The sequence below is a fragment of the Silurus aristotelis genome, assembly GCF_946808225.1.
Source record: "Silurus aristotelis genome assembly, chromosome: 17".
Classification (NCBI taxonomy): Eukaryota; Metazoa; Chordata; class Actinopteri; order Siluriformes; family Siluridae; genus Silurus; species Silurus aristotelis.
In genome coordinates, this window is record NC_139590.1 from 5,923,027 (window position 1) to 5,949,450 (window position 26,424).

At 38.6% G+C, this 26,424-nt stretch overlaps 2 protein-coding genes across 2 annotated transcripts in view; both read right to left on the minus strand.

Annotated features, from left to right (window-relative positions):
* Positions 1–326: 326 nt before the first annotated feature.
* On the minus strand, positions 327–13,985 carry LOC310740476 (all-trans-retinol 13,14-reductase-like). The gene is made up of 11 exons (XM_083567279.1): positions 13,739–13,985; positions 11,158–11,340; positions 9,160–9,401; positions 7,336–7,537; positions 6,973–7,170; positions 6,489–6,608; positions 5,989–6,127; positions 5,733–5,842; positions 1,875–2,041; positions 916–1,075; positions 327–786 (listed from the first exon to the last, which is right to left on the minus strand). Exons 1-11 carry the CDS (start codon positions 13,899–13,901, stop codon positions 641–643), a joined length of 1,830 nt encoding a protein of 609 aa, XP_083423405.1. The 5' UTR covers positions 13,902–13,985; the 3' UTR covers positions 327–640.
* Positions 13,986–17,875: 3,890 nt separating this feature from the next.
* LOC310740475 (all-trans-retinol 13,14-reductase-like) overlaps positions 17,876–26,424 on the minus strand; it is an 11,517-nt gene continuing 2,968 nt past the window's right edge. The window contains exons 4-11 of the mRNA XM_083567278.1: positions 25,735–25,936; positions 25,436–25,633; positions 21,173–21,292; positions 20,754–20,892; positions 20,476–20,585; positions 20,189–20,355; positions 19,036–19,195; positions 17,876–18,930 (exon numbers count right to left, since the gene is read on the minus strand). Coding sequence (XP_083423404.1) covers positions 18,785–18,930; positions 19,036–19,195; positions 20,189–20,355; positions 20,476–20,585; positions 20,754–20,892; positions 21,173–21,292; positions 25,436–25,633; positions 25,735–25,936 — 1,242 coding nt within the window. The 3' untranslated portion in view covers positions 17,876–18,784. The remainder of the gene's footprint in view (positions 18,931–19,035; positions 19,196–20,188; positions 20,356–20,475; positions 20,586–20,753; positions 20,893–21,172; positions 21,293–25,435; positions 25,634–25,734; positions 25,937–26,424) is intronic.

Genomic DNA, 26,424 nt, shown 5'->3' on the forward strand with positions numbered 1-26,424 from the left:
CAACCCCCGATGTGATCAAAAGACCAAACACTAATCAAGTTAAAGAACCGTCAATAATCAATATAACTTTTCTAAAATTACTCAAATAAAGTGCTTCACTTAACTTGAGATTCACAAATCGACAAGATTTGAAGGCACAGTTAAATCCTATGTTATTGATGTCTTACAATCTGGCTTTGAATGAGGGTTTCCCAGTTAGTCATTTTGGATTTGAGTATATTCAGAGTGGCTGAAAAAAAAATGCTATAGGACAATAGTCTTTTCAGGCTCTGTAAGTATTCAAGTCAATATTTCAAAATTAAACCACAAATGCTGGTTCAAACAAGTTTTATCCAGTCGATATCTACTTTATTAGTTTTTTCATTAGTAAAGCCTTGATCATTGTTAGACGTAGAGATGTTGGTCTGGAATTAAAGCATAAAATCTTGATACAAACTGCAAAATGATGTTTCCATCATTTTGGTGCTATTTTAATACCTTAAAAGTACATTAATAGTAATATATTAATAAAAGTTAGGGATTAGTAATTTAATAAAGATTATATGATAATAATTGTAGTTGTTTATTTGCTTAAACTGTTGGTTCTAATGGTACTTTTTGCTGGTACAGAAAAGGAAATCAGACGTGTTGCGCTCTGTGATTACTGGACTTTCTTAGAGTTGGCATGGTTCAGTTTCTTTCGAAGGACATCAACATCAGTAAAAAGGTTGCGGTCGAGAACAACAGAGCCGCAGGCTAGAGCTCCTGCGATGGCTCCCGCAAAACCACATGAACACAGGTCTTGACCTAACAGAAAAATGTAGACCAACAAAAATAATAAGCAGGTCGCCAGAGGACCAAAGGAGATATTCCTAGAACATTACGTGAAGCAGAACAGATACAGCACAGACTAAAGTTTTTAGAAAACGCACACACCTGTGAGGAAGAGGTTTTTGATGGGCGTTTGAGGTCTGATTGTGGCACAGACGTCTGCAGTGAAGCGGGAAGTGCAGTGATCAGCTCCGTAGCTCTCTCCTTTAGGAGCTGCTAAATAGTGCTGATTAGTGATGGGAGTACCGGCATCCATGTACTCGATCTGTACAGGGGAAGGAAGAGACAAAAGAAAGTGCACTGCACTGCACACTGCAAATTGTCAAATGTATATAGTATTTATTATTACAAGATTATAAATGAACCAAATATAAAATATATTACTTATTTGTAGTTTTCTTATTCTAATTCAAAAAACCTGAAATCTTCTTTCTAATAATAAATTTTGATTTATATGTAGATTAAAATATTTAAAATAGTTTAAAATAAATTGAATAACCTTACATTTGGTTTAGCTCCGACACTTTTGATCATATTCACAATTTATGGACAACCCACCACAATTGCCTATTGTTTACATATTGTTTACATTTGTTTACATTTCTATTTTGTTTACATCTTTCACTACACACTGTTTACTGTTTATATGTATATTTGCTCATACATTATCCTGTTATATATCTATATATCTTTATACCTTATATTCTTTTCTTTTCTTTTCTTTTATTTATTTATTTTATTTTATTTTATTTTATTTTATTTTATTTTATTTTATTATATTATATTTTATTTTATTTTAATAGCCTTTCTTATACCTTATAGTTATTTATCTGCCTCCTTTTCTTCCCCCATCCTATTCCCTCAAGCCGGACCATCGTACAAAACATTTCACTACATGTCGTACCCTGTATGTATGTGTATGTGATGAATAAAATTTGATTTGATTTGATTTGATTTGAATACATATTTCCACTTGCTGTTTTTTTTTTTTTTGCAGTAAAGCTAAAGACTTTAGAAACAGATATTATTGTAAATGGAGGACTACAAGAAATCAAAATTCATACCCTGTCCTTGATCTTGGGGAAAATCTGAGTTACCACCTCCAAAACTGTGTTGATGATGCCTGCCTTAATCTCTTTATAATCGGCCCCTCTGTTCTTGACCTTCTCATGTTTCCATTCCTCAAACCACGAGTAAGGAGCGAAGCTGACCACAGTAATTGTGGATTTCCCTGAACAAGATAGATAGATAGATAGATAGATAGATAGATAGATAGATAGATAGATAGATAGATAGATAGATAGATAGATAGATAGATAGATAGATAGATAGATAGATAGATAGATAGATAGATAGATAGATAGATAGATAGATAGATAGATAGATAGATAGATAGATAGAACTTTATTGTCTTTGCATTGTACAGGTACAAAGCAACAAAATGCAGTCTGGCATCTACCAGAAGTGCAAAATGTAGCAATCATGCAAAAAGTGCAGATAAATGTGTAGTATATTTACAGCATGTGATATACAGTGAGGAAAATAAGTATTTGAACACCCTGCTATTTTGCAAGTTCTCCCACTTAGAAATCATGGAGGGGTCTGAAATTGTCATCGTAGGTGCATGTCCACTGTGAGAGACATAATCAAAAAAAGAATAATAATCCAGAAATCACAATATATGATTTTAAAACAATTTATTTGTATGATACAGCTGCAAATAAGTATTTGAACACCTGTCCATCAGCTAGAATTCTGACCCTCAAAAACCTGTTAGTCTGCCTTTAAAATGTCCACCTCCACTACATTTATTATCCTAAATTAGATGCACCTGTTTGAGGTCGTTAGCTGCATAAAGACACCTGTCCACCCCATACAATCAGTAAGAATCCAACTACTAACATGGCCAAGACCAAAGAGCTGTCCAAAGACACTAGAGACAAAATTGTACACCTCCACAAGGCTGGAAAGGGCTACGGGGAAATTGCCAAGCAGCTTGGTGAAAAAAGGTCCACTGTTGGAGCAATCATTAGAAAATGGAAGAAGCTAAACATGACTGTCAATCTCCCTCAGACTGGGGCTCCATGCAAGATCTCACCTCGTGGGGTCTCAATGATCCTAAGGAAGGTGAGAAATCAGCCCAGAACTACATGGGAGGAGCTGGTCAATGACCTGAAAAGAGCTGGGACCACCGTTTCCAAGGTTACTTGTGTAATGGTGTAATGCACTAAGACGTCATGGTTTGAAATCATGCATGGCACGGAAGGTTCCCCTGCTTAAACCAGCACATGTCCAGGCACGTCTTAAGTTTGCCAATGACCATTTGGATGATCCAGAGGAGTCATGGGAGAAAGTCATGTGGTCAGATGAGACCAAAATAGAACTTTTGGGTCATGATTCCACTAAACGTGTTTGGAGGAAGAAGAATGATGAGTACCATCCCAAGAACACCATCCCTACTGTGAAGCATGGGGGTGGTAGCATCATGCTTTGGGGGTGTTTTTCTGCACATGGGACAGGGCGACTGCACTGTATTAAGGAGAGGATGACCGGGGCCATGTATTGCGAGATTTTGGGGAACAACCTCCTTCCCTCAGTTAGAGCATTGAAGATGGGTCGAGGCTGGGTCTTCCAACATGACAATGACCCGAAGCACACAGCCAGGATAACCAAGGAGTGGCTCTGTAAGAAGCATATCAAGGTTCTGGCGTGGCCTAGCCAGTCTCCAGACCTAAACCCAATAGAGAATCTTTGGAGGAAGCTCAAACTCCGTGTTTCTCAGCGACAGGCCAGAAACCTGACTGATCTAGAGAAGATCTGTGTGGAGGAGTGGGCCAAAATCCCTCCTGCAGTGTGTGCAAACCTGGTGAAAAACTACAGGAAACGTTTGACCTCTGTAATTGCAAACAAAGGCTCCTGTACCAAATATTAACATTGACTTTCTCAGGTGTTCAAATACTTATTTGCAGCTGTATTATACAAATAAATAGTTTAAAAATCATATATTGTGATTTCTGGATTTTTTTTTTAGATTATGTCTCTCACAGTGGACATGCACCTACGACGACAATTTCAGACCCCTCCAAGATTTCTAAGTGAGAGAACTTGCAAAATAGCAGGGTGTTCAAATACTTATTTTCCTCACTGTATATGTAAGCATATGTACAGTGAATAAATATTAAGGCTATAACAGTGCAGAAATGTGTGGACATTTAAGAAGTACAGACAAATGGTTCTAAGGCTATGGCATTGAAGAGGAATGTGCAGAAGTGAAAGGTTATAGGATTATGGCATTTAAGAAATGTGCAAGCTGAATAAACAGTCTAATATATATATATATATATATATATATATATATATATATATATATATATATATATATATATATATATATATATATATATATTATACACACATTATATACACATACATGAATGTGAAATGTTGGGCAGAATGTACACTAGGGATATAAAGATACATATAGATAAAATAAATAGTGCAGATGAGGAGTAAAAAAGATATACTATGTAATATGTACATGTAAAGTACAGAGGTTATATACAGTGTTTTGTTTTGTTTTGTGTTTGTTTTGTAGTGCTCTAGCGGTGTAGTGTAGAGTTCAGTAATGAGATGGTGGATGGAAAAAAGCTGTCCCTGAACCTGCTGTTTCTGGTGCGTATGTTCCTGTATCTCCTTCTTGATAGTAGGAGGTTAAACAGTTTGTGACTGGGATGTGAAGAGTCTTTGATAATGTTATCAGACATTATGCACTGACTTGCGGTAATAAATATGAGCACAGCGTTTGCAGGACAAATAAAGTGATCTGTTGTAATGTCCGAGACTGGGATGTGAAGAGTCCTTGATAATGTTGTGAGCTCTGCGCAGACATCTGCTGTGGTGAAGGTGTTCAGTGGCAGATAGTTGGGTGCCAGTGATGCGTTGGGCGGTTTTGACTACCCTTTGCAGGGCTTTACGTTGAGTACAGTGATGGAGTTGGTCAGGATTCTCTCAATGATGGAGCGGTAGAAACTTGTTAAAATCCCTGGGGACAGATGGGATTTATTGAGACTTCTCAAGAAGTACAGGCGTTGTTGTGCTTTCTTAACCAGGGCTGAAGTGTTCTGCTGCCAGGACAGATCCTCAGAGATGTGAATTTCCAGGAACTTAAAGCTGGAGACTCGCTCTACCTCAGTTCCATTGATGTTGACTGGTAAATGTCTCTTACTGTTGGATTTCCGAAAGTCCACAATGAGCTCTTTAGTCTTTGTGGCATTTAGGGTCAGGTTGTTGTTGGCACACCATGCTGTCAGATTTTGGATCTCTTCCCTGTAGCCCGATTCGTCGTTGTTGTCGATCTGGCTGACCACGGTGATGTCATCTGTAAACTTGATGAAGATGTTGGAGTTATACAGAGGAGCACAATCGTGGGTGAACAGGGAGTAGAGTAGTGGGCTCAAAACACAGCCCTGTGGGATGCCAGTGTTTAGAATGAGGGTTGAGGATACATGGTTGCCCAACCTAACAGATTGAGGTCTGTTGGTGAGGAAGTCCAGCCTTTATTTGTCACATGTACATTACAGCACAGTGAGATTCTTTTCTTCGCATATCTCGATATATTTTTAGGAAGCTGGGGTCAGAGCGCAGGGTCTATATAGACAAGAACTGAGTGTTCTGGGTCAAACTAATCTAGGACTAGTGTTCAAGGATATCTTACAGGCCATGATACAGCACCCCTGGAGCACATAGGATTAAGAGCCTTGTTCAAGTTTGGATCAGGTTTCGAAACCTCGATCAGTAACCCAGAGTCTTAACCACTGAGATATTACCTTTCTGAACCAACCACCTAGTGTTACATCAAATCCAATCAGCATTGTAAAAGATTGTTCTGTTAGCTATCTAATCACCACTTATTTTTTTTCTACCTGGCCTTCTCTGCTCCCAGGTTGGATCTTTGGCAGACGGCGAGGCAGCGAAAATCAAAGGTATGCTTTTCAGTGACTCCTCCCTCTTTCCAGTCATGTAACCATTAAACCTGGTGGGAAAAAAAAAGCACAATATGTTTCTTCTGACAACGACTCAGACCCGGAAGCTCTATATAAAAACATACACTTAAGTTAGACTAAGACAGGATTCATATAGCGCGTAGGTGGGTGTACATAAAGAAGAGGTATCACTCACAGCTCGTCCAGATTATTCTCGCAGTAGAGCCAGTAGTTGTTGGATTTAAGGCCCAGATCCTCTTTCGTCCCATCCAGACCTATGAATATGCTGAGGCTGGCATCTCCATGCTTTAGCATGCTCAGCTGTTTCTGGATCTCTGGCATGCAAGGTAGTATTTTCAAAAAACATAGAAATGTTAGTAGGCAAACATATGCAGTACAGATCATATGGTTTGGATTTATTAATCACATTAACTGCATAGAAAGGGACTACGATAGAGCAGAAAAAACAGGAAGTCACATATTCACTATGAGTACAAGAGTATTGTCTTTTTTTCTGTCTAGAAATTGTTTACATCACTATAGAAAGCATTGCAAGTTCATTTTTCTTCTGACTGAATAGTTCTCCATTTGTATGTTGTTTAAGCATGAGTTTTTTCTACCACAGTTATTAGTATTAAAATATATTTTCCCAAACTATTTCTCATGTCCATCGGGTCCCTGCCATCTTTCTCTCACCTGGCCTAGTCTGAACCTCTTTGGGAAGTAGCTGCTGGTAGGTGTTGAAGATTCCTGCATCTGAGATCACAATGGGAGCATGAACATGGACCTCATCTTGCCCTTTCATAACACTCACTCCTGGAATCCAAACACATCACATTATCAGATCAGAGTACTTGAGCAAGCCGGTGAAAAGGAAACAATTTCCTGAGATGATTTGAGGTAGGACCCAGATTCAAAATGAAACTCATTCTCTTCTATGTGACACCAGAGATTATAAATCATTTCACTATAAAGGTGTGAAAGTATAAAGACAAACAGTAAACAGCATGGCTTCAGCAGGGGTAACAGGCCTTAAGGTGAAGCCGTTTTTCGTTTCACGAAAAGTGTGCAACCTCTCAGGTTCTAAGATTCGTGGCTTCTGAGTGTATAATTAATATTAGACAGCAGCATCCTAAACTTGCAAATCAGTGAAGAACAGAAAATACGTTCTTGATATTACCAATAGCCTCATTGGCAGAATTGAGCAGGATGCGGTTGACCGGAGCTCTGACAAGCACGGCTCCTCCTGCCTTCTCGATGATGGGGATCATGTTATAGGCGATCTGACTCGCACCACCTTTAGGGTACCAGGCACCGTTTAAAAAGTGGCACACCAGCAAACTGTGCAAGGAGAAACTGGCTTCTTTTGGAGGATTGCCTTCAAACACAATGAACATCTTACATCTACATATACAGCTTTTTAATGCCATAGTCAACCTCTAAGAGATTTAAAAATATGCCAAGAATACTGAATGAACTATCAAGTTGTTCAACATAAAAAAAAAAAAAACTACAGCTCCAGTCTCTAGCTGTGTAAACTCACCATAAGTAGCAAACATGTAGCAGAGCACGGCTCTGAGATCTTTATTCTCCGTGAGACTGTTCACCACCTCGGCCAGGCTGCGTGAGCCGTAGGAGAAGAAGGAGGACAGGCGATAAGCAAGCCCTGTATAAACCAAAAACCTAGCCACTGGGAACGGAATCAGCTTCAGCATCATCATCGTCCACACACTATTGCCACATTTCTGGATAGGGATATTAAATCAGCATGAACAGCATGAACTCAGACAGTAAACAATAGGAAGGGTGGAAATTAGGCTATTATATTTTTCAGTAGTTTATAAAGTAGGCCGGCCTGCAAAACCATTGAACAATAGATCAATACAGCAATACAGCACATCCTTACTGCACAGCATTGATATTTATTGCCGAATATTTTGTTTTATTTATAATAGCTACCGTAATTTTCGGACTATATATGGGTGCGCCTAATAGTCCGGAAATTACGGTAGCTATTATAAATAAAATATGAATTTTATTATGAAATTATATTTCATAATAAATTTATTATGCCGCACCCACTGAATTTTACAAATATTTGTCCTTGTTATTTTCTGATGCTCATTTCTAAGTTTCTTTGACTAACCCGTAACGCTGTTGCAAAGCAAAATAAAAAAGAGTTTTGGAAACCTGTCTGTGCTTATATGATTTCTGTTGCAACTGGAGTTAGTGAGCTTTCCCATGACCCAGACTCAACATGTTACAACGGCTTGTATCTAAACAGTAGCCGACCAAGAAAGTCATTGTTCACTGTCTTCCTCCCTTTCACAACTATTTCTTTCAGGAGTTTATCTTTTGGCATCGTTGTGCGTTTAAAAATCACCCGATGGAAGTTTTTTCTCCCGATGCCGTGCAGCTCAGAACACAGGTGAGGTGCGTTTTTTCGTTTTCGTTCGGAAATTTCATTGGTCTGATGTTATGGGGTTCAGTTTTTTGGCTTTTTTGACCGGGAAAAACCCAGGAAAATTCATAAATTAGCCGCTTCGTTGGTAAAAGCCGCGGGGTTCAAAACATGGGAAAAAAGTAGCAGCTTATAGTCTGAAAAATACGGTAATTTATGCAAAGTATAAAAGCAGCTGTGGAAAAGATACCACATACCTGCAGGGTTAAGAATAAAAAAAATTTCTTCTCCCCACTTGTTGCTAATGTGGCTTGTTCTTGTCGAAATTCTTCTCTACAACAGCCAAAGGATTCGATCATTTCTGTCCACACAGGCTGCCCAGGTGCTTGTTCAGTCTCTTGTTATTTCGAGACTGGACTACTGCAACTCTCTGCTGGAGGTCTACCTCTAAAGGCTATTCGTCCAATGAAAATGATCCAAAATGCAGTGTAGATTCATTCATTGCTAGAGATTTAAAGCACTTTTGTATTTCGCTCTGGACACAGGCGTCTGCTCAATGCCACAAATGTAAATGTAAATAAACTTTGTAAATCCATTATACATTATGGGTATTTTATATAATGTGATTTCTTTGCATACTTAAGTTTATCCAAAGGTTGGTGAAACTTGTGCACTCAACTCTGTACTCTGTACACAAATAACCAGTACAGGGCCTTCTGCTTAAATGCCGAAATGATCATCTAATGACCTTTCACCTCATTACAGTCTCGGACATTACAACAGATCACTTTATTTGCCCTGCAAACGCTGTGCTTATATTTATTACAGCAAGTCAGTGCATAATGTCTAATAACAAAACACACTATAATAGATACTTTTATCTAAATGACATTCTTCACATCAAGTCAGTCATCATCCCATCTAAAAAAAAATATCTAAAGAAATTGGCATGACAGTCTAACCCACCTGAACCAGTCTCATAAACTCATCGATGGCTTTCTCTTCTCCTGGGAAGCATTTTTTCAGCTCCTGGAGGAAACGTTCTTTTCCACTGTAAATGGGATAGATGCGCCGGTTCTCCGGTGGTCCCAGAACCACCTGGTCAAAGGGGTTTTCCATTGGTTCCCATTGCAGCTGCCCATTGGTCAGCTGATCCACTATGCAGCCAAACATCCCATTTTCCTCTACATCACCAATGTAGTGAATCCCTAAAGCAGAGGCATGGATAGGTGAGGTCTAACCTAACACAATGCTCCTTTATGTGTTTTCAACCAACATTTATCCAACACATCTGGCATTTATAAACAGTTTTCACAGGCAAGGTTTTATTTAATTAAAATTTTTTTCAAACCCGGTTTACTACAAAGCTCAACAACCAGTTTGCTTCAAAAATTGTGTAAGTTTGGGACTATGATGATCACAAATGTTGAGCTATTTTATGAGTTAGTGAGTAGCTCCTAGTTTTATAACCATATAGGCTATAGAAGACTGTAGAATTTTTTTAAAAACATTATCTATAATCACACACTCCAGTGCTCATGTTAGTTCTCACTCTCCAGTGTTCTGTATTGTTGAAAGATTTATGATCAAACTCTTGATGTCACCCAATAAGGATGGGTTCCCCTTTTGAGTCTGGTTCCTCTCAAGGTTTCTTCCTCATAACATCTAAGGGAGTTTTTCCTTGCCACAATCGCCACGGCTTGCTTTGAGACAATGTCTGTTGTGAAAAGTGCTATAGAAAAAAACTTGACTTGACCAAGTGATAAACAGTGAGAAACTTATGTGATCTTATATGTAAGCATATACTATACTGTACATGTAGAGGTGTACACTTTTTCAGCCAGGCATGAAATGAAATCTCACCAAAGCATGTATATAATTACATATTTTTAATTACACTTTTGAATAAATACATGTCCCTATGCTTTCCCAGTTTTATCCATGTCTGATCAGAGGTAAACTGAGATATTTCAAGTTTAACTGTCTACATTTGGAACACATCACCATAGCTTGGTTTAATGCCAACAGACTGCCTATAGGCTTCTATTATATATAAATTAACAAACTTGAAAAAGTATGTGATTTGCAATAACTCTAGGTTTTTAAGGTTCTAAAGTATATATGGTATATAGACAATCAGGTGCTATATCTGAGGATGAAAATATGCCTGATATGTCTAGCAATGGTGGATGAAGTACACAAACCATGTACTTGAGTTAAAGTAGAGATACACTAGATGAAATATTTCTCCCATTAAACTTTCACTTAAATAAAACTACAAAAGAATTTGCCTTCAAATGTACTCAAGTGTCCAAAGTATTATGATTTATTATGGCTATAATGTTCCTATTATCATTTTTGTTTTAGGATTCTTTACCTAATCAACTCATTTTATGTGATAATGTTAATCTCAGAACACCAATCTATTAATCGGATAATATTAGTTAGTCAAACGCTGATTGATATCTATTAAAATTGTCATGAGCCCAAAACCTTCTTTTCAACCTGTGCAAATATACCAAGGGGCCCACGGGTGCTGTGGCAAGTTGGAGTCACGGAGTTTCTTTCAATCATTTATTTCTTTCTAAATGTTCTGCTTGCTGTTGAACTGATGATAAACTGTATGTTGGGGAACAAGTTCAAAACAAGTTCAAAACAGATTGCACACTCTACCCTGATTGGTGGCTTGCTGTGTGCTTGACTAGTTCCTCATAAATAAAAGTTAAAGACTAATTTTGCAAAATGTAGTTGAGTAGAAAGTAGGATATTTGACTTTGAAATGTAGTGAAGTTAAAGTAAAAGTCTTACTTGAAAAGTCTTCCCAAATGGAAATACTTCAGTAAAATACAGATACGTGAAAAAGCTACTTAAATACAGTAAGGAATTACATTTACTTTGTAACAGTCCACCACTGATGTCTAGAGACTAAAAACAGCCAAATCCCCCAAACTATTTCGTTCTCACCAATGTCAAACTCAAAGCCTTTCTCAGAGAATGTGTGACAACATCCTCCAGCTCGATCATGTTGTTCCAGCACCAGGACCTTCTTTCCAACCTTGGCGAGCAGAACGGCGATGCTCAGCCCACCAATACCACTGCCAATCACAATGGCGTCAAGGTCCTGGGGGACTCTGCTGACCAAAAAGCCTGTGGATAGAAACAATAATGTTTAAGGTAACAGTATTCTGCATACGAATTCCATTAATAAAATATAAGTCCTGCATAAATATTCACTTACACACCACCCCTCCCCTACCTTTAATCCCTCAGGGTGCTCTCAGATTTCTGATACTGTGATACTATTCATACAAATGTAATAAAATCCCAATCATCTACTGACAGCATGTCACAATGAGCTCCAAAGTTCACATTGTGATATGTAAATTTTTATTTTTACGACATTTGGCAGACATCCTTATCCAAAGTGACTTACAAGTGAGCAGTTGTTGGTTATCTGTGATTTGAACTTTTGGCCTTCTGATACAGTATCCAACACCTTAACCATTGAGCTACCAGGAAAGTGCTAACTATAATTTTTACCAAGCCTTAAGAAAGCCTTTTATCTTCCTATCTATCTACAATCACAATTCCAAAAAGGTTGTGACACTGTGTAAAATGTAAATAAAAACAGAATGCTATGATTTGCAAATCTCATAAATTGTATTCACAATAGAACTTGACTGAGAAAAAAAAAATAGGTAATTTTGATAATAAGGTAATTGATAAGGTAATTGAATTCTGCAGCAAGTCTCGAAAAAGTAAGTTTTATTCAAATTAAACGTTTGGAGAAACATTTTGCAACTAATAAGGTTAATTGACAACAGGTCAGTAAGATGACTGGGTATAAATAGTGTATCTTAGAGAGTCTTGCAGAAGTAAAGATGGGCAGAGCTGTGAAAGACTGTGTCTACAAATTGTTGAGCAATTTCAGAATAATGTTCCTCGACATACAATTTCAAAAGATTTTAATATCTTCTCATTTACAGTTCAGAATATCATCAAGCGTTTTAAAGAATCTGGAGAAATCTCTGTACACAAGAGCAAAAATTAATATTGGATGCTGATGATCTTCAGACCCTCAGGTGGCACTGCATTTAAAACAATGCAATGGAAATCATTGCATGGGCTCATTAACACCTCTAGAAACCACTGTCTGTGAACACAGATTGCCATCTCATCCACAAATGCAGGTTAAATCTCTATCATGCAAAGAAGAAGGCATGCGTGAACATGATCCAGAAACATCAATATACTCTCTATAGTATATCATCACTATACTGAGTCAAAGTGTATACAATTTTAATTTCTTTTTGGAAACCATGGATACCTTGTCCTCTGGACTAAAGAGAAAAAGGACCATCTGGCTTGTTATCACTGCTCAGTTCAAAGCTTCAATTAATCTGGTTTTGAAATTGTATTATTATTTTTTTTTATTCAATGTTTTGTTTATTATAACTAGATAAAACCCTAATTCAGCGTATTTATGTACAAAATGTGCTTAAGAAATGCAGAAGTCATATTTCTAAAATCTTATTATTGCATGAAGGATTTCTCTTTGAACAAATTCACCTATGATGGGATGTTTCTTTCTGTAAAAAAAAAAAAAACAAACAAAAAAACCCCGAAAAAAACAAACAAAAAAAATAGCATTTGAGTATGCAAGGTGAAGAAATTTGTGTAACTCAACATTTGTATTGTTTTTAATGATAATTGCAGATGGCAAGTTGACACCCATTTTTAAATAATCTATATAAAATGTAATATAACATAGTTTTGACAATTTTTGTTTAAAAAGAAAAATACACAGACATTTTGTTCAGTTGTGAAGATATAAGCAACTAAAATATATAATTAATTACATTTTGTATATTAATTAAATGATATAGGCATACATTTGATATACAAACATTGAAAACAAGCATTAGAAAGTATAGTAAATCCGCAGTAAATCACGTTTGAAAACAGGAAAGTTAAATGTTGTAGAGAATGGAATGGAGAAAAGCAGCAATCTAATTTTTTTTAATCTTGATTAAAAAAAGGAAAAACAATATTTGAAAAATATCTCGCTTGAAACCACAACAGCGACTAAAAAATTTAATCGTTTACTGTTGCTGTTATTTGCTGCTTTTAGATTTAGTGTTTGTTTTCCGTTTTAATTGAATTCATCACTATGTCGCGATTGCGCAAGCTGATGCTGTCTGATGATATCTGTCAGTCTGTCTGTCTGCCTGCCTGTCTGTCTGTCTGTCTGTCTGTCTGTCTGTCTGATTGCCTGTCTGTCTGTCTGCCTGCCTGTCTGTCTGTCTGTCTGTCTGTCTGTCTGTCTGTCTGTCTGTCTACCTGTCTGTCTGTCTGATTGCCTGTCTGTCTGTCTGTCTGTCTATGCATAACTAACACACGATTATACACATCTATCTATCCTTTAGTACTTTATTTTTCTATTTCGTAAATATGATTTAAAAAAAACAGTAAATTGAGCTTATGTCTGAAGAAATATGTACAAACCCATGTAAATACACATGTACAAACACCCATTAACACTCACCCTGCTTTAACACTTTGTTTCTCTCCTTTTTATTCAGCTCCACTGGTCTGGGAGACTCGATCGCGTTGATGTCAAAAGGACACGGACCGGAAGTCCCCAACACATATTTAAAAAACAATGCAATAATCAACACTGCGACGATTAATCCTACAGAGAGACACATCTTCCAGCAACGCTCTTTAAAACCCTGTCCCTGTTTCTGTCACTGTCCCTATACGTGAACTTTCACTTTCAGGATTTAACTTCCACCAGAGGGCGCGCAGGTTGTTTTTTGTTTTGTTTTGTTTTGTTTTGTTTTGTTTGTTTAATAATGACTCCAAAACATAAATAACAAAGCTAGGTTAATGAAAGAAACCAAAGTTACAAAGTGGTACAAAATTGCAAAAAAAATTTAACTGATGACAAAGTGACAGTCTTGAGGGCTTTAGTGTTGCTGGAGATAGTGAGGGTGTCTGGGTAGGATTTAAAGGGCGGGTGTTATTTACACTGTTAAAGAGTTGGATAGCATGATAAACATGGCTAAAGAAAAAAAAAATACAATAAAAAAATGGACGTTGTTCCAACAGGTTTGTATAAGTTGCATAAAGATGTTTTCAAATATGGCCCCTCATGATGTCATGAAGGGCAGAATTCCTGACAGAACCCTGGATGACAACGAGAAATTTTGTGATAAAGGTTCTTTATACTTTCACACGTACATTACAGCACAGTGAAATTCCTTATTTAAATATTTCAGCGATATTAGGAAGCCAGGGACAGCCTTGATACAGTACCCCTGGATCACAGAGGGTTAAGGGTCTTTCTCAAGGGCTCAAGAGTGACAGCTTGGTGATACTTGGGTTTGAACCCCTGATCTTCCGATCAGTGACGAAAACATAAATACAAAGATGTGAAACTCCTTTCAGAACAAAGCCGTATTTACACATTACCAGAAGAGTTAAAAAAACACATTCATCCTTAGCACCAAGGAAGGAACATAAAGGCTATTTCAAAATAAAGCTTAGCAGGATAGTTGAAAGGAAGTATTTTATAAAGAACATCTTATAAACCTATAAGCATGTTAGAAACACCATGGAAACATGTCAATTAAATATTTTAAAGGCGGAGTCCACATATTTTTCACATGGGATGGTATTCAAGAAGCCAAATGGACACAATGTCTAGAGGAGGAAACGATCTTGTTCTTGAATAGAAGTCTAATTCTTCAGTTACGACCAGAAGGAGTAGATACAAAACAGAAGGTCCTTCTAGTTTGAAAGGGATGAACTTTAAACAAAAAGTCCTGAAATCTGAGTCATTAAGAAGCATTATGACCTCATTAGGAATGGCATCCATTACAACGACAAACTCTCGTGGAGTGACGGGTATTTAAAACATAGTCAGAAACTCAGAGTAAGAAAACATGAGACAGGATTCAGGAAATGTTTATGGTCTGTGGAAGTCTATGGGCTCTGCTGTGTCATAGATCCTACATCATTCAATGAAGCACTTGACAGTTTTTTTAATCATTTAATACTTTTATAATAACTACCTGAGTAAAAGAATAACTAAATTAGGATTTTAAATAAAGGTTACATAACTCAGTGTGGTGCCTCAAAAAAGATATGAAAGAAGTTATGAAAAGAAAATGGTTTAGTTTCAGTTCTCATTAACCAGCAAAATAGAGGGAACTTAATTTCAATGTTGTTGAAGCCGGACAGGCTGTTGCTGCTGCTATGATGAAATTCATAAATTATGGATTCTCCAAAGAGCCATACTGTATGTCCAGCATAAGGTCTTTGCTGCCTAATTAAAAAAGCTGATTTTGGCCGCTAGTGGAATAACAGTGGTTTTGTCAAGTTTATCAAATCAAGTAAGGTCCACAATAACGTTTTAATTAGGAACACAGATACTGACTGAAGAGTAAGCAGGCCTCACACTTGTTTCTCTTATCTCATAGATCTTTGGTGTCTGTATAATGTCTGTCAAGTCAAGTCAAGTTTATTTCTATAGCGCTTTTCACAATAGACATTGTCTCAAAGCAGCTTTACAGAAATCAACAGTTAAGGTGAATGGTGTGTATTTATCCCTGATGAGCAGCCGTGGCGACTGTGGCAAGGAAAAACTCCCTTAGATGTTATGAGGAAGAAACCTTGAGAGGAACCAGACTCAAAAGGGGAACCCATCCTTATTTGGGTGACATCAAGAGTTTGATCATAAATCTTTCAACAATACAGAACACTGGAGAGAGAGAACTAACATGAGCACTGGAGTATAAGATTATAAGTAAATGTTCTTTCAACAGTCTTTGGTATAAAAGTAGGAGCTACTGAGCTCAACATTTGTGATCATCACAGATCCTGCACCAGCTTCTCCATGCCAGAGCCTTTAAACACTCCAGGAGGTCCAATGTCAAAACTCCTGTCTGTAAGCTCAATACAATATGAGCACGCAGTAAACATAACTTCTGGGTTGACTGGTCCATAGTATTGGTCTTTTTTCCCTATATAATAAGGATTGAAGACCAAAAATCCTAAATGTATGTGAATTTATATGGCTAACACATTTTTGGTTTTCCCTGTCCTATCCTTATTACCAAAAAAGGGATAGTTTTATCTCAGGCTTTGTCCAGTGTGAATAGATACTTGACTGTTTCCTATAAACTGAATAATGTACATGCCATACTGTGTGCTTTGTGGTTCTTCCCTGATATCAGTCAGTCACCACAGGGCATTGTAGATGGCATCGGAAACCTTTCCTAAACTACTAAAACTCTTCAAGATTTCATTTTAATTCACGCATAAGATTGATTTTATTTTTTAAAGATTAAAGAGTATACCTGGTCCACATGTGTGATATCTCTGATATTTTCTGCATGTTCTTGATTCTTGAAGATCTGCTTTTATCATTATAGAAGAGACTATAAGGTATCTGCAAGGGAAAAAACACGTGTTCTACCATAATTACTTTATCTACCCATCTATTTAGGCTGAGAGATATGGATCATAGCAGTGTTACAATTTGATCACTTTGAGCAGTGGACAAAAGGTCAGCATGGGCACTTTATTACTAAGCCTTCTGTGTCTATGATCCTGTCATCTGTTCACTGGTTTTTCTTTTTACTATCAAGCTGTCCATGAGCCTGTCATCAGTGTACTGGTTAACCCTGTTGTCAGTTTATTGGTAGACTTTCAGAAGGTGGGGGGGTTCAAGCTATCCATGAGCTTATTGTCAGCTTACTGGCTGACCTTCAGAAAGTCAGAGGTTCAAGGTGTCCATGACCCTATTGTTAGATTATTGGCTGACCTTTAGAAAGTCAGAGGTTCAAGGTGTGCATGACCATACTGATAGATTACTGGTTGACTTTCAGAAAGTTGGGGGGTTCAAGCTATCCATTAACTTATTGTCAGCTTACTGGCTGACCTTCAGACTGTCAGAGGTTCAAGGTGTCTATGACCCTGTTGTTAGATTACTAGTTGACTTTCAGAAACTCAGAGGTTCAAGCTATCCATGACCTTATTGTCAACTTACTGGCTGGTCACAGTTCAAGCTGTCCATGAACCTGTCATCAGTTTACAGGTTGTCATATTTGCTGTCATTTGTTTACTGGTTGACCAACAGAAGGTCGGGGGTTTAGGCTGTGCATGACCCTATTGTCAATTTACTGGTTAACCCTGTCAGCTTACTGGTTGACCTTCAGAAGGCAAGTTGTTCAATCTATCTATGAACCTGCCATTAGTTTACTGGTTGACCTTTAGAAGGTCAGGGGTTCAGGCTGTACATTACCCTGTTGTAAGTTTACTGGTTGATCTTCAGAAGGTCCAACACATTAAGTTTGAGAAATGAGTCTTTATTTACTAATATATTTATTTCCTTAAAGGGTGCCACTGTAAAAAACTAAATATACTGTGGGTTTAAACTAGGTAGAGAAGATGCAATGGGCTAAATCCCACTGGCACCATTATTAGTAGGTTGTAATTAACATAGAAAACCAGTAACCCCAAAAGAAAAAGACTAACATGCCAGTGAAAGGTCTCTAAGGTTAATTACAAAATTCATCTTAAACCCTACCAAAGATTTTGTGTTAATGATAAAGATTGATGTACAAGTCACTCAGGATGATTTTTTTTAAATAAAAAAGACAGCCAATGTTCGTAAGAAACTGCGAAGCTGGTTTATTGGTTTATCAGATAATCATGGTACAATGTTACCATTAACATTTCCATGCATACTTTAGTATGGTCAGACACTCCTATTAACTGGATTCGAGTAGATGGGATTTAAAACGAGTAACTCCAAAATAGTGATAGTGCAAACACTAGAATATTAATATAATTATTTTGTCTTTATATAATTCAAGGTTGCAGGTGGGTTTTTTTCTACAGCATGAACAGAATTACAAGCACAAAACAGAAATAATGAATACATATATGAATATAAAGCTATTTTCATAGACTTCCTTTTCTCTATGCTTTAGGTGATTAGTAATTAGTGTACCAAGAAAAAATCCACAAATTGATCAAAACACTGATCAAGATAAGAGGAAAAATCAGGTGTAACATCACAGAAATGTCACAGACACAGTCACAGTACTGTCATTCGTTGAGTCAATAATCATGATTCCTTATCTAAAACTGCTCCAAGTGCTTCACTTAACTTGAGATTCACAAATCTACAAGATTTGAACACAAAGTTGAGTTTAATCCTACAGTAGCAGTATACATTTCAACATTAAACCACAACTGAATGTTGGTTCAAACAAATAAAATTACTTTGCAGTCACTATATACATTATTTGTTCATCCTTCAGTAACAGTAATCATGATACAACTTGCGTCAGTACATTGTTACTGTTACATTGTCTGTAATATTAAAATGAGCTTTCCATCATTTGCTATTTAAATTTCTTATAAGTGCACTAGAAGTCATATATTAATAAAAATCAGGGCTCTGTAGAGCTTAATTTACTGAAGATTATATGATGATAATTCTGTTCGTTAACAGTTGGTATTAATGTGCCTTCTTGCTGGTACTTAAATCAGGTGGGGGACATGTTGCGCTCTGTGATTACTGGACTTTCTTAGAGTTGGCATGGTTCAGTTTCTTTTGGAGGTTTTTGACATCACCGTAAAGGTTGCGGTTGAGAAGAACAGAGCCGCAGACTAAAGCTCCAGCGATGGCCCCCCCAAAACCACACGAAAACAGGTCTTGACCTAACAGAAAAATGTAGACCAACAGAAAATGAGCAAGTAAATATTCCTGCAACATTACGTGAAGCAAAACAGAGTCGTCATAAAGTTTTTAGAAAACGCACACACCTGTGAGGAAGAGGTTTTTGATGGGCGTTTGAGGTCTGATTGTGGCACAGACGTCTGCAGTGAAGCGGGAAGTGCAGTGATCAGCTCCGTAGATCTCTCCTTTAGGAGCTGCTAAATAGTGCTGATTAGTGATGGGAGTACCGGCGTCCATGTACTCGATCTGTACAGGGGAAGGGAGAGAGAAGAGAAAGTGCAGCTCACTAATCAAACACTGCAAAAAAAAATCGATCCTAGCAATCTCTTGAATATCGCCAAATATATCTAGTATTTACTGTATTAATAAAAGATTATAAATAGACCAAATATAAGATTTGATGAGATAAGATACAATGTAGATGCATTACAATGACATGATCGTAACTTGGTAAATAAACATCGTAAACATCATGAGTCGAGACATGAACTTGCCTACCAAGGAATCTTGAGGAATGGTGATTAGTATAGGGTAGTATACTGTAATTTGTTATTAATTTAACAAATTTCAGTGTATAATTTAGCAAAACAGAGCGATTTACACGATCATAATGTATACCATTTACAGTATATATATATGAATTATATACTGTATGTATGTGTCAGCAGGCGTGTGGACGAGTGCCGGTTTGCGAAGGGAGGGTTCTGTTCTCTCTGTTTCAGTGTCTAGGGACGCCGGTGAAAAGACAAGAGTTAAAACTGGGCTTTAAAAGACCAAAAACAGTAAAGAGTAAGTCATCTCACGTGGCGGGAGATACGTACATCCAAAAATCGTTCCAACATATCTTACCGCTTATACGCCGTTACGTTTGCCTGCCTTGTGAAACTTAAAATTTTGTCGTTCCGCTATCGATACGTCATAATTCAGGGACTGCCTGTATTTGGGTTACTGTTATAATAGGAAATACTACATAGTTCAGACATAATAAAACACATATGAAAATACATATTTCCACTTGCTGTAATTTTTTTTTGGAAACAGATATTATTGTAAATAGAATGGAGGAGGTGGTAGTTTAGTGGTAATGGCATTGGACTTTGGATTTGAATTCAGATTTTCAGACTTTCAGATTCTCAGGTGTATGAATGAGATAAATGTAAGTTGCTCTGGATAAGGGCTTCTGCCAAATGCCATAAATGTAAATGTTAAAGTAGAGAATTACAGGAAATAGTACCATACCCTGTCCTTGATCTTGGGGAAAATCTGAGTTACCACCTCCAAAACCGAGTTGATGATGGCTGCTTTGAGCTCTTTATAGTCGGCCCCTCTGTTCTTGACTTTCTCATCTTTCCATTCTTCAAACCATGGGTAAGGGGCGAAGCTGACCACAGTCAGTGTGGATTTCCCTAAACAAGATACAGCGTTCAGTAGTTTTCAAATCAACTTCTGAAAAAACAGAGCTAATCATTTAGTATTATATTTATAAACTTTAGATTGCTCTGTTAGCAATCTGTTCTTTTTTAAACCTGGGTTTCTGAGCTCCCAGGTGGAATCTTTGGCAGACGGTGAGGCGACAAAAAGCAGAGGTATGCTTTTTACTGATTCCTCCCTCTCTCCAGTCATGTAGCTGTTTATCCTGGCGGGGGAAAAAAAAGACGCTTTAAATCTTCTGACAAAGGCATATAAGGAAGCCGTATATAATTACATACACATTAAAGTTGGACTAACGCAAGATTCATATTGCACGTAGTAGGTGGACAATGTAGGTGTGGTGTACATGAGGAAAAGTTGTTTAGTCACTCACAGCTCGTCCTGATTATTCTCGCAGTAGAACCAGTAGTTGTTGGATTTAAGGCCCAGTTCGTCTTTTGTCCCATCCAGACCTATGAATATGCTGAGGCCGGCATCTCCATGCTTTAGCATGCTCAGCTGTTTCTGGATCTCTGGCACGCAAGGTAGTATGTACAAAAAACATAGACATGTTAGTAGGCACACATATGCAGTACAGATCATATGGTTTGGATTTATTTATCACATTAACTGCATAGAAAAGGACTACGATGGGGCAGAAAAACCAGGAAGTCACATATTCACTATGGGTACAAAGAATTGTTAATTTTTGCCATATGTAGCACATATAGACTCTTTGTTACTGTATATTACAATACATTTTCTCAAACCATTCCCCATCCCTGATCCCTGCCATCTCTCTCTCTCTCTCACCTGGACTAGTCTGAACCTCTTTAGGAAGTAGCTGCTGGTAGGTGTTGAAGATTCCTGCATCGGAGATCACAATGGGAGCATGCACATGGACCTCATCTTGTCCCTTCATCACACTCACTCCTGGAATCCAAACACATGATCAGATCAGATGATCTACAGAAATGATGTACAGTAATTACGTCTACGACGATCTAGATTCAAGTTTAGAACCCGGACTCGAAATAGATCCCATTCTCTTCTAGGTGACACCAGAGATTATAATCATTATAGTATACAGGTTTAAATGGAACGCACACAAGTGCAGAGTGCAGTCTCTAAAATTTTGAAACTTGCGGCTTCTGAGTTTATAATTAAAATTAAAGAGTGGCATCAGAACCTGGCAAATTAGTGAAGAACAGAAAATATTAGGGCTGTGTATATATTGGGATAGTTCTTATTTTATACATATACAAACCTTAGCAAAAAATAAATAAATTGATTAATAAAAAAAAAAAAATATATATATATATATATATATATATATATATATATATATATATATATATATATATATATTCGGGATTGCATGCCTTGCCCTGATGGCAGTATGTGCGGTTTGTTTCTCAGGTGGAAATATGTTCGAATGGCATCAAAAACCTTAGGAACAACATGTTCTGTTCGTGGTTGCACTTATAACCAGAAAAGCTTAATTTGTTATTTAAAGAACAGTGCTATACACGTCAAGTAAGAGCAACCTGCACTTGCGAGAGTGTACGACGTGCCTGTCCTGTCTTGTCTTGCCTGACTGCATTCTCTACCTTTATAGAAGTAATAATAGTCTTTCTTACTCTTTTTTTGCCTCCTAAAGACTGTAGCTTTTAGAGGTAAAACACTAGTTCAGATCATGCTTCTACTATTAGCCTAATGGTAACACTAATAATATTCATCAATCATCATCAATCCCAACCCAGCCATTAGGGGGGCACAAGCCAGTGTACTCTTAGTGCCGGTCCCAAGCCCGGGTAAATGGGGAGGGTTGCGTTAGGAAGGGCATCCAGCGTAAAACATGTGCCAAATCAAATATGCGGATCACAAATGAGAATTTCATACCGGATCGGTCGAGGCCCGGGTTAACAACGACCGCCACAGGTATCGTTAGCCGACAGGGTACCGGTGGAAATTGGGCTACTGTTGGCCGAAGGAGGAGAAGGAGAGGAGGAAGGCGTCTACAGAGACGACAGGAAAAGGAGCAGTGTAGGAGAGTAGAGGTTCGGGTTGGTACTTTAAATGTTGGTACTATGACGGGTAAAGGGAGAGAGATAGCTGATATGATGGAGAGGAGAAAGGTAGATGTGTTGTGTGTTCAGGAGACCAAGTGGAAAGGGAGTAAGGCCAGGAACATTGGAGGTGGGTTTAAACTGTTTTATCATGGTGTGGATTAGAAGAGAAATGGTGTAGGGGTGATTCTGAAGGAAGAGTACAGTAAGAGTGTAGTGGAGGTGAAGAGAGTTTCTGATAGGGTGATGATCGTGAAGGTGGAAGTTATAGGGATGATGATAAATGTCATCAGTGCCTATGCTCCACAAGTTGGCTGTGAGATGGAGGAGAAGGAAAGATTCTGGAGTGAATTAGATGAAGTGGTAGATGGTGTACCTAGGAAAGAACGATTGGTGATTGGGGCAGACTTTAATGGGCATGTAGGTGAAGGGAACAGAGGTGATGAGGAGGTGATGGGTAGGTATGGTTTTAAGGAGAGGAATGTGGAAGGGCAGATGGTGGTAGATTTTGCTAAAAGGATGGAAATGGCAGTGGTGAACACGTATTTTAAGAAGAAGGAAGATCATAGGGTGACGTATAAGAGTGGAGGAAGGTGCACACAGGTGGATTATCTTCTGTGTAGGAGATGCAACCTGAAGGAGATTGGAGACTGTAAGGTGTTGGCGGGGGACAGTGTAGCTAGACAGCATCGAATGGTGGTCTGTAGGATGGTTTTGCAGGCGAAGAAGAAGAGGAGGAAAGTAAGGTTTGAAAGAAGAATAAGATGGTGGAAACTGAAGGAGGAAGAGTGTAGTGTGAGGTTCAGGGAAGAGGTCAGACAGGGGCTTGGTGGTGGTGAAGAGGTGCCGGATGATTGGGCAACTACTGCAGGAGTGATGAGGGAGGCAGCTAGAAAAGTACTTGGTGTGACATCTGGAAATAGAAAGCAAGACAAGGAGACGTGGTGGTGGAATGAGGAAGTGCAGGAGAGCATTAGGGGAAAGAGATTGGCAAAACAGAAGTGGGATCGACAGAGTGATGAGAAAAGTAGGCAGGAGTACAAGGAGATGCGGCAGCAGGTTAAAAGGGATGTGGCGAAAGCCAAGGAAAAGGCATATGAGGAACTGTATAAGAGGTTGGACACTAAGGAAGGAGAAAAGGATTTATACCGATTGGCCAAGCAGAGGGACCGAGCTGGGAAGGATGTACTGCAAGTTAGAGCAATAAAGGATGGAGAGGGAAATGTGTTGACTAGTGAGGAGAGTGTGTTGAGAAGATGGAGGGAGTATTTTGAGCAGCTGATGAATGAGGAAAATCAGAGAGAGAGAAGGTTGGAGGATGTGGAGTTGGTGAAGCAGGATGTAGATAGGATTAGTAAGGAGGAAGTGAGAGCAGCGATTAAGAGGATGAAGAATGGAAAGTCGGTTGGACCAGATGACATACCGGTAGAAGCGTGGAGATGTTTAGGAGAGATGGCAGTGGAGTTTTTAACCAGATTGTTTAACAGGATTCTGGAAGGGGAGAGGATGCCTGAGGAATGGAGAAGGAGTGTGCTGGTACCGATCTTTAAGCATAAGGGAGATGTGCAGACCTGCAGTAACTACAGGGGAATTAAGTTGATCAGTCACACCATGAAGTTATGGGAAAGAGTAGTGGAAGCCAGGCTGAGAGAAGAGGTGACCATCTGTGAGCAACAGTATGGTTTCATGCCGAGGAAGAGCACCACAGATGCCTTATTTGCTTTGAGGATGTTGATGGAGAAGTATAGAGAAGGACAGAAGGAGCTGCATTGTGTATTTGTGGATTTAGAGAAAGCGTACGACAGGGTGCCGAGAGAGGAGTTGTGGTATTGTATGAGGAAGTCAGGTGTGTCAGAGAAGTATTTGAGGGTGGTGCAGGACATGTATGAGGACAGTGTGACGGCAGTAAAGTGTGCAGTAGGTACGACAGACTGGTTCAGGGTGAAGGTTGGACTACATCAAGGATCGGCCCTGAGCCCTTTCCTGTTTGCAGTGGTGATGGACAGGTTGACGGACGAGGTCAGACAGGAGTCTCCCTGGACTATGATGTTTGCAGATGATATTGTGATTTGTGGTGAGAGTAGTGAGCAGGTTGAGAAGAGCCTGGAGAGGTGGAGATATGCGCTGGAGAGAAGGGGAATGAAAGTCAGTAGGAGTAAGACAGAGTACATGTGTGTGAATGAGAGGGAGGACAGTGGAGTGATGCGGTTGCAGGGTGAAGAGGTGAAGAAGGTGGAGGAGTTCAGGTACCTGGGGTCAACAGTGCAAAGTAATGGAGAGTGTGTTAGGGAAGTAAAGAAAAGAGTGCAGGCAGGGTGGAGTGGGTGGAGAAGAGTGACAGGAGTGATTTGTGATAGAAGAGTATCTGCAAGAATGAAAGGGAAAGTTTATAGGACTGTGGTGAGACCTGCGATGTTGTATGGATTAGAGACAGTGGCATTGAGTAAAAGACAGGAGGTGGAGCTGGAGGTAGCAGAGCTGAAGATGTTGAGGTTTTCGTTGGGAGTGACGAGGATGGACAAGATTAGAAATGAGTTTATTAGAGGGACAGCACATGTAGGATGTTGTGGTGACAAGGTGAGGGAGGCGAGATTGAGATGGTTTGGACATGTGCAGAGAAGGGACATGAATTATATTGGTAGAAAAATGCTGAAGATGGAGCCACCAGGTAGGAGGAAAAGAGGAAGGCCAAGGAGGAGGTTCATGGATGTGGTGAGGGAAGACATGCAGGTAGTTGGTGTAAAAGAGGCAGATATAGAGGACAGGGTGGTATGGAGACGGATGATCCGCTGTGGCGACCCCTAATGGGAGCAGCCGAAAGAAAAAGAAGAAGAAGAAGAATCATCATCAATCCCACTTCAAACCAAAAACAACCGCCATCATTTTTTTTTTTTAAATCGATATTGCATTTTTGAGAATCAATACAGTATCGCCGAAGAATAATATCGTGATATTCATGTGTACCGATATTTTCTTACACCTTTAGAAAATACGTTCTTGATATTACCTATAGCCTCATTGGCAGAATTGAGCAGGATTCGGTTGACCGGAGCTCTGACAAGCACGGCTCCTCCCGCCTTCTCGATGATAGGGATCATGTTATAGGCGATCTGACTCGCACCACCTTTAGGGTACCAGGCACCGTTCATGTAGTGGCACACCAGCAAACTGTGCATGGAGAAACTGGCATCTTTTGGAGAATTGCCTACAAACACAATGTATATTTAAGTATGGCATTTTTTCCTTTGGTATAAGATGCAACAGAACATATTGAATTAGCTCCGGTCTCTAGCTGTGTGAACTCACCATAGGTACCGAAGATGTAGCAGAGCACGGCTCTGAGATCTTTATTCTCCGTGAGGCTGTTCACCACCTCGGCCAGGCTGCGTGAGCCGTAGGAGAAGAAGGAGGACAGGCGATTGGCAAGCCCTGTATAAACCAAGAACTTAGCCACTGGGAACGGGAGCAGCTTCAGCATCATCATCGTCCACACACTATTGCCACATTTCTGGACAGAGACATTAAATCAAAACCTGTTTATTAATGTGCAGTGAAAACTATGATTCAAATCGTTGTAATAGAAAATCAACAACTTCTAAACAATCACAATAGCTATCATGGAGGGAATATTTTATTATAAATAGTCTTCAATGAGAAATAGAAACCCCCAATGACTCCTAATCAATAAGCACTTTGAAATTTAAGTACTTATAAATTAATCATAAACACATATTCAAATGCAAGAGTGGAATTTAGGGTATTGCATTTATTTTTTTAATTATGTCTTTTTCATAATTTCTCATGCACTCAACTTTGTACTTTACACAAATAGCCAGTACATTAAGAAAGGGCCTTATCCCAAATTTCCTGGCCGCACATTGGGCAAAAAAATCACTGCCTAAATCCCGAATGCCATCATCCTTCCAGATTTAAAATCATGAGCATTCTCATGACCTTTCACATAATTTCAGTCTCAGACATTACAACAGATCACTT

Excerpts from the sequence above, each read along its gene's own strand:
- LOC310740476 (XM_083567279.1), bottom strand. The coding sequence starts at position 13,901 with ATGTGTCTCTCTGTAGGATTAATCGTCGCAGTGTTGATTATTGCATTG. Across the intron at positions 11,341-13,738 it reads AAACAAAGTGTTAAAGCAGG|GCTTTTTGGTCAGCAGAGTC; the intron begins GTGAGTGTTAAT and ends TTCTATCCACAG. Across the intron at positions 5,843-5,988 it reads GAGAATAATCTGGACGAGCT|GTTTAATGGTTACATGACTG; the intron begins GTGAGTGATACC and ends TTTTCCCACCAG.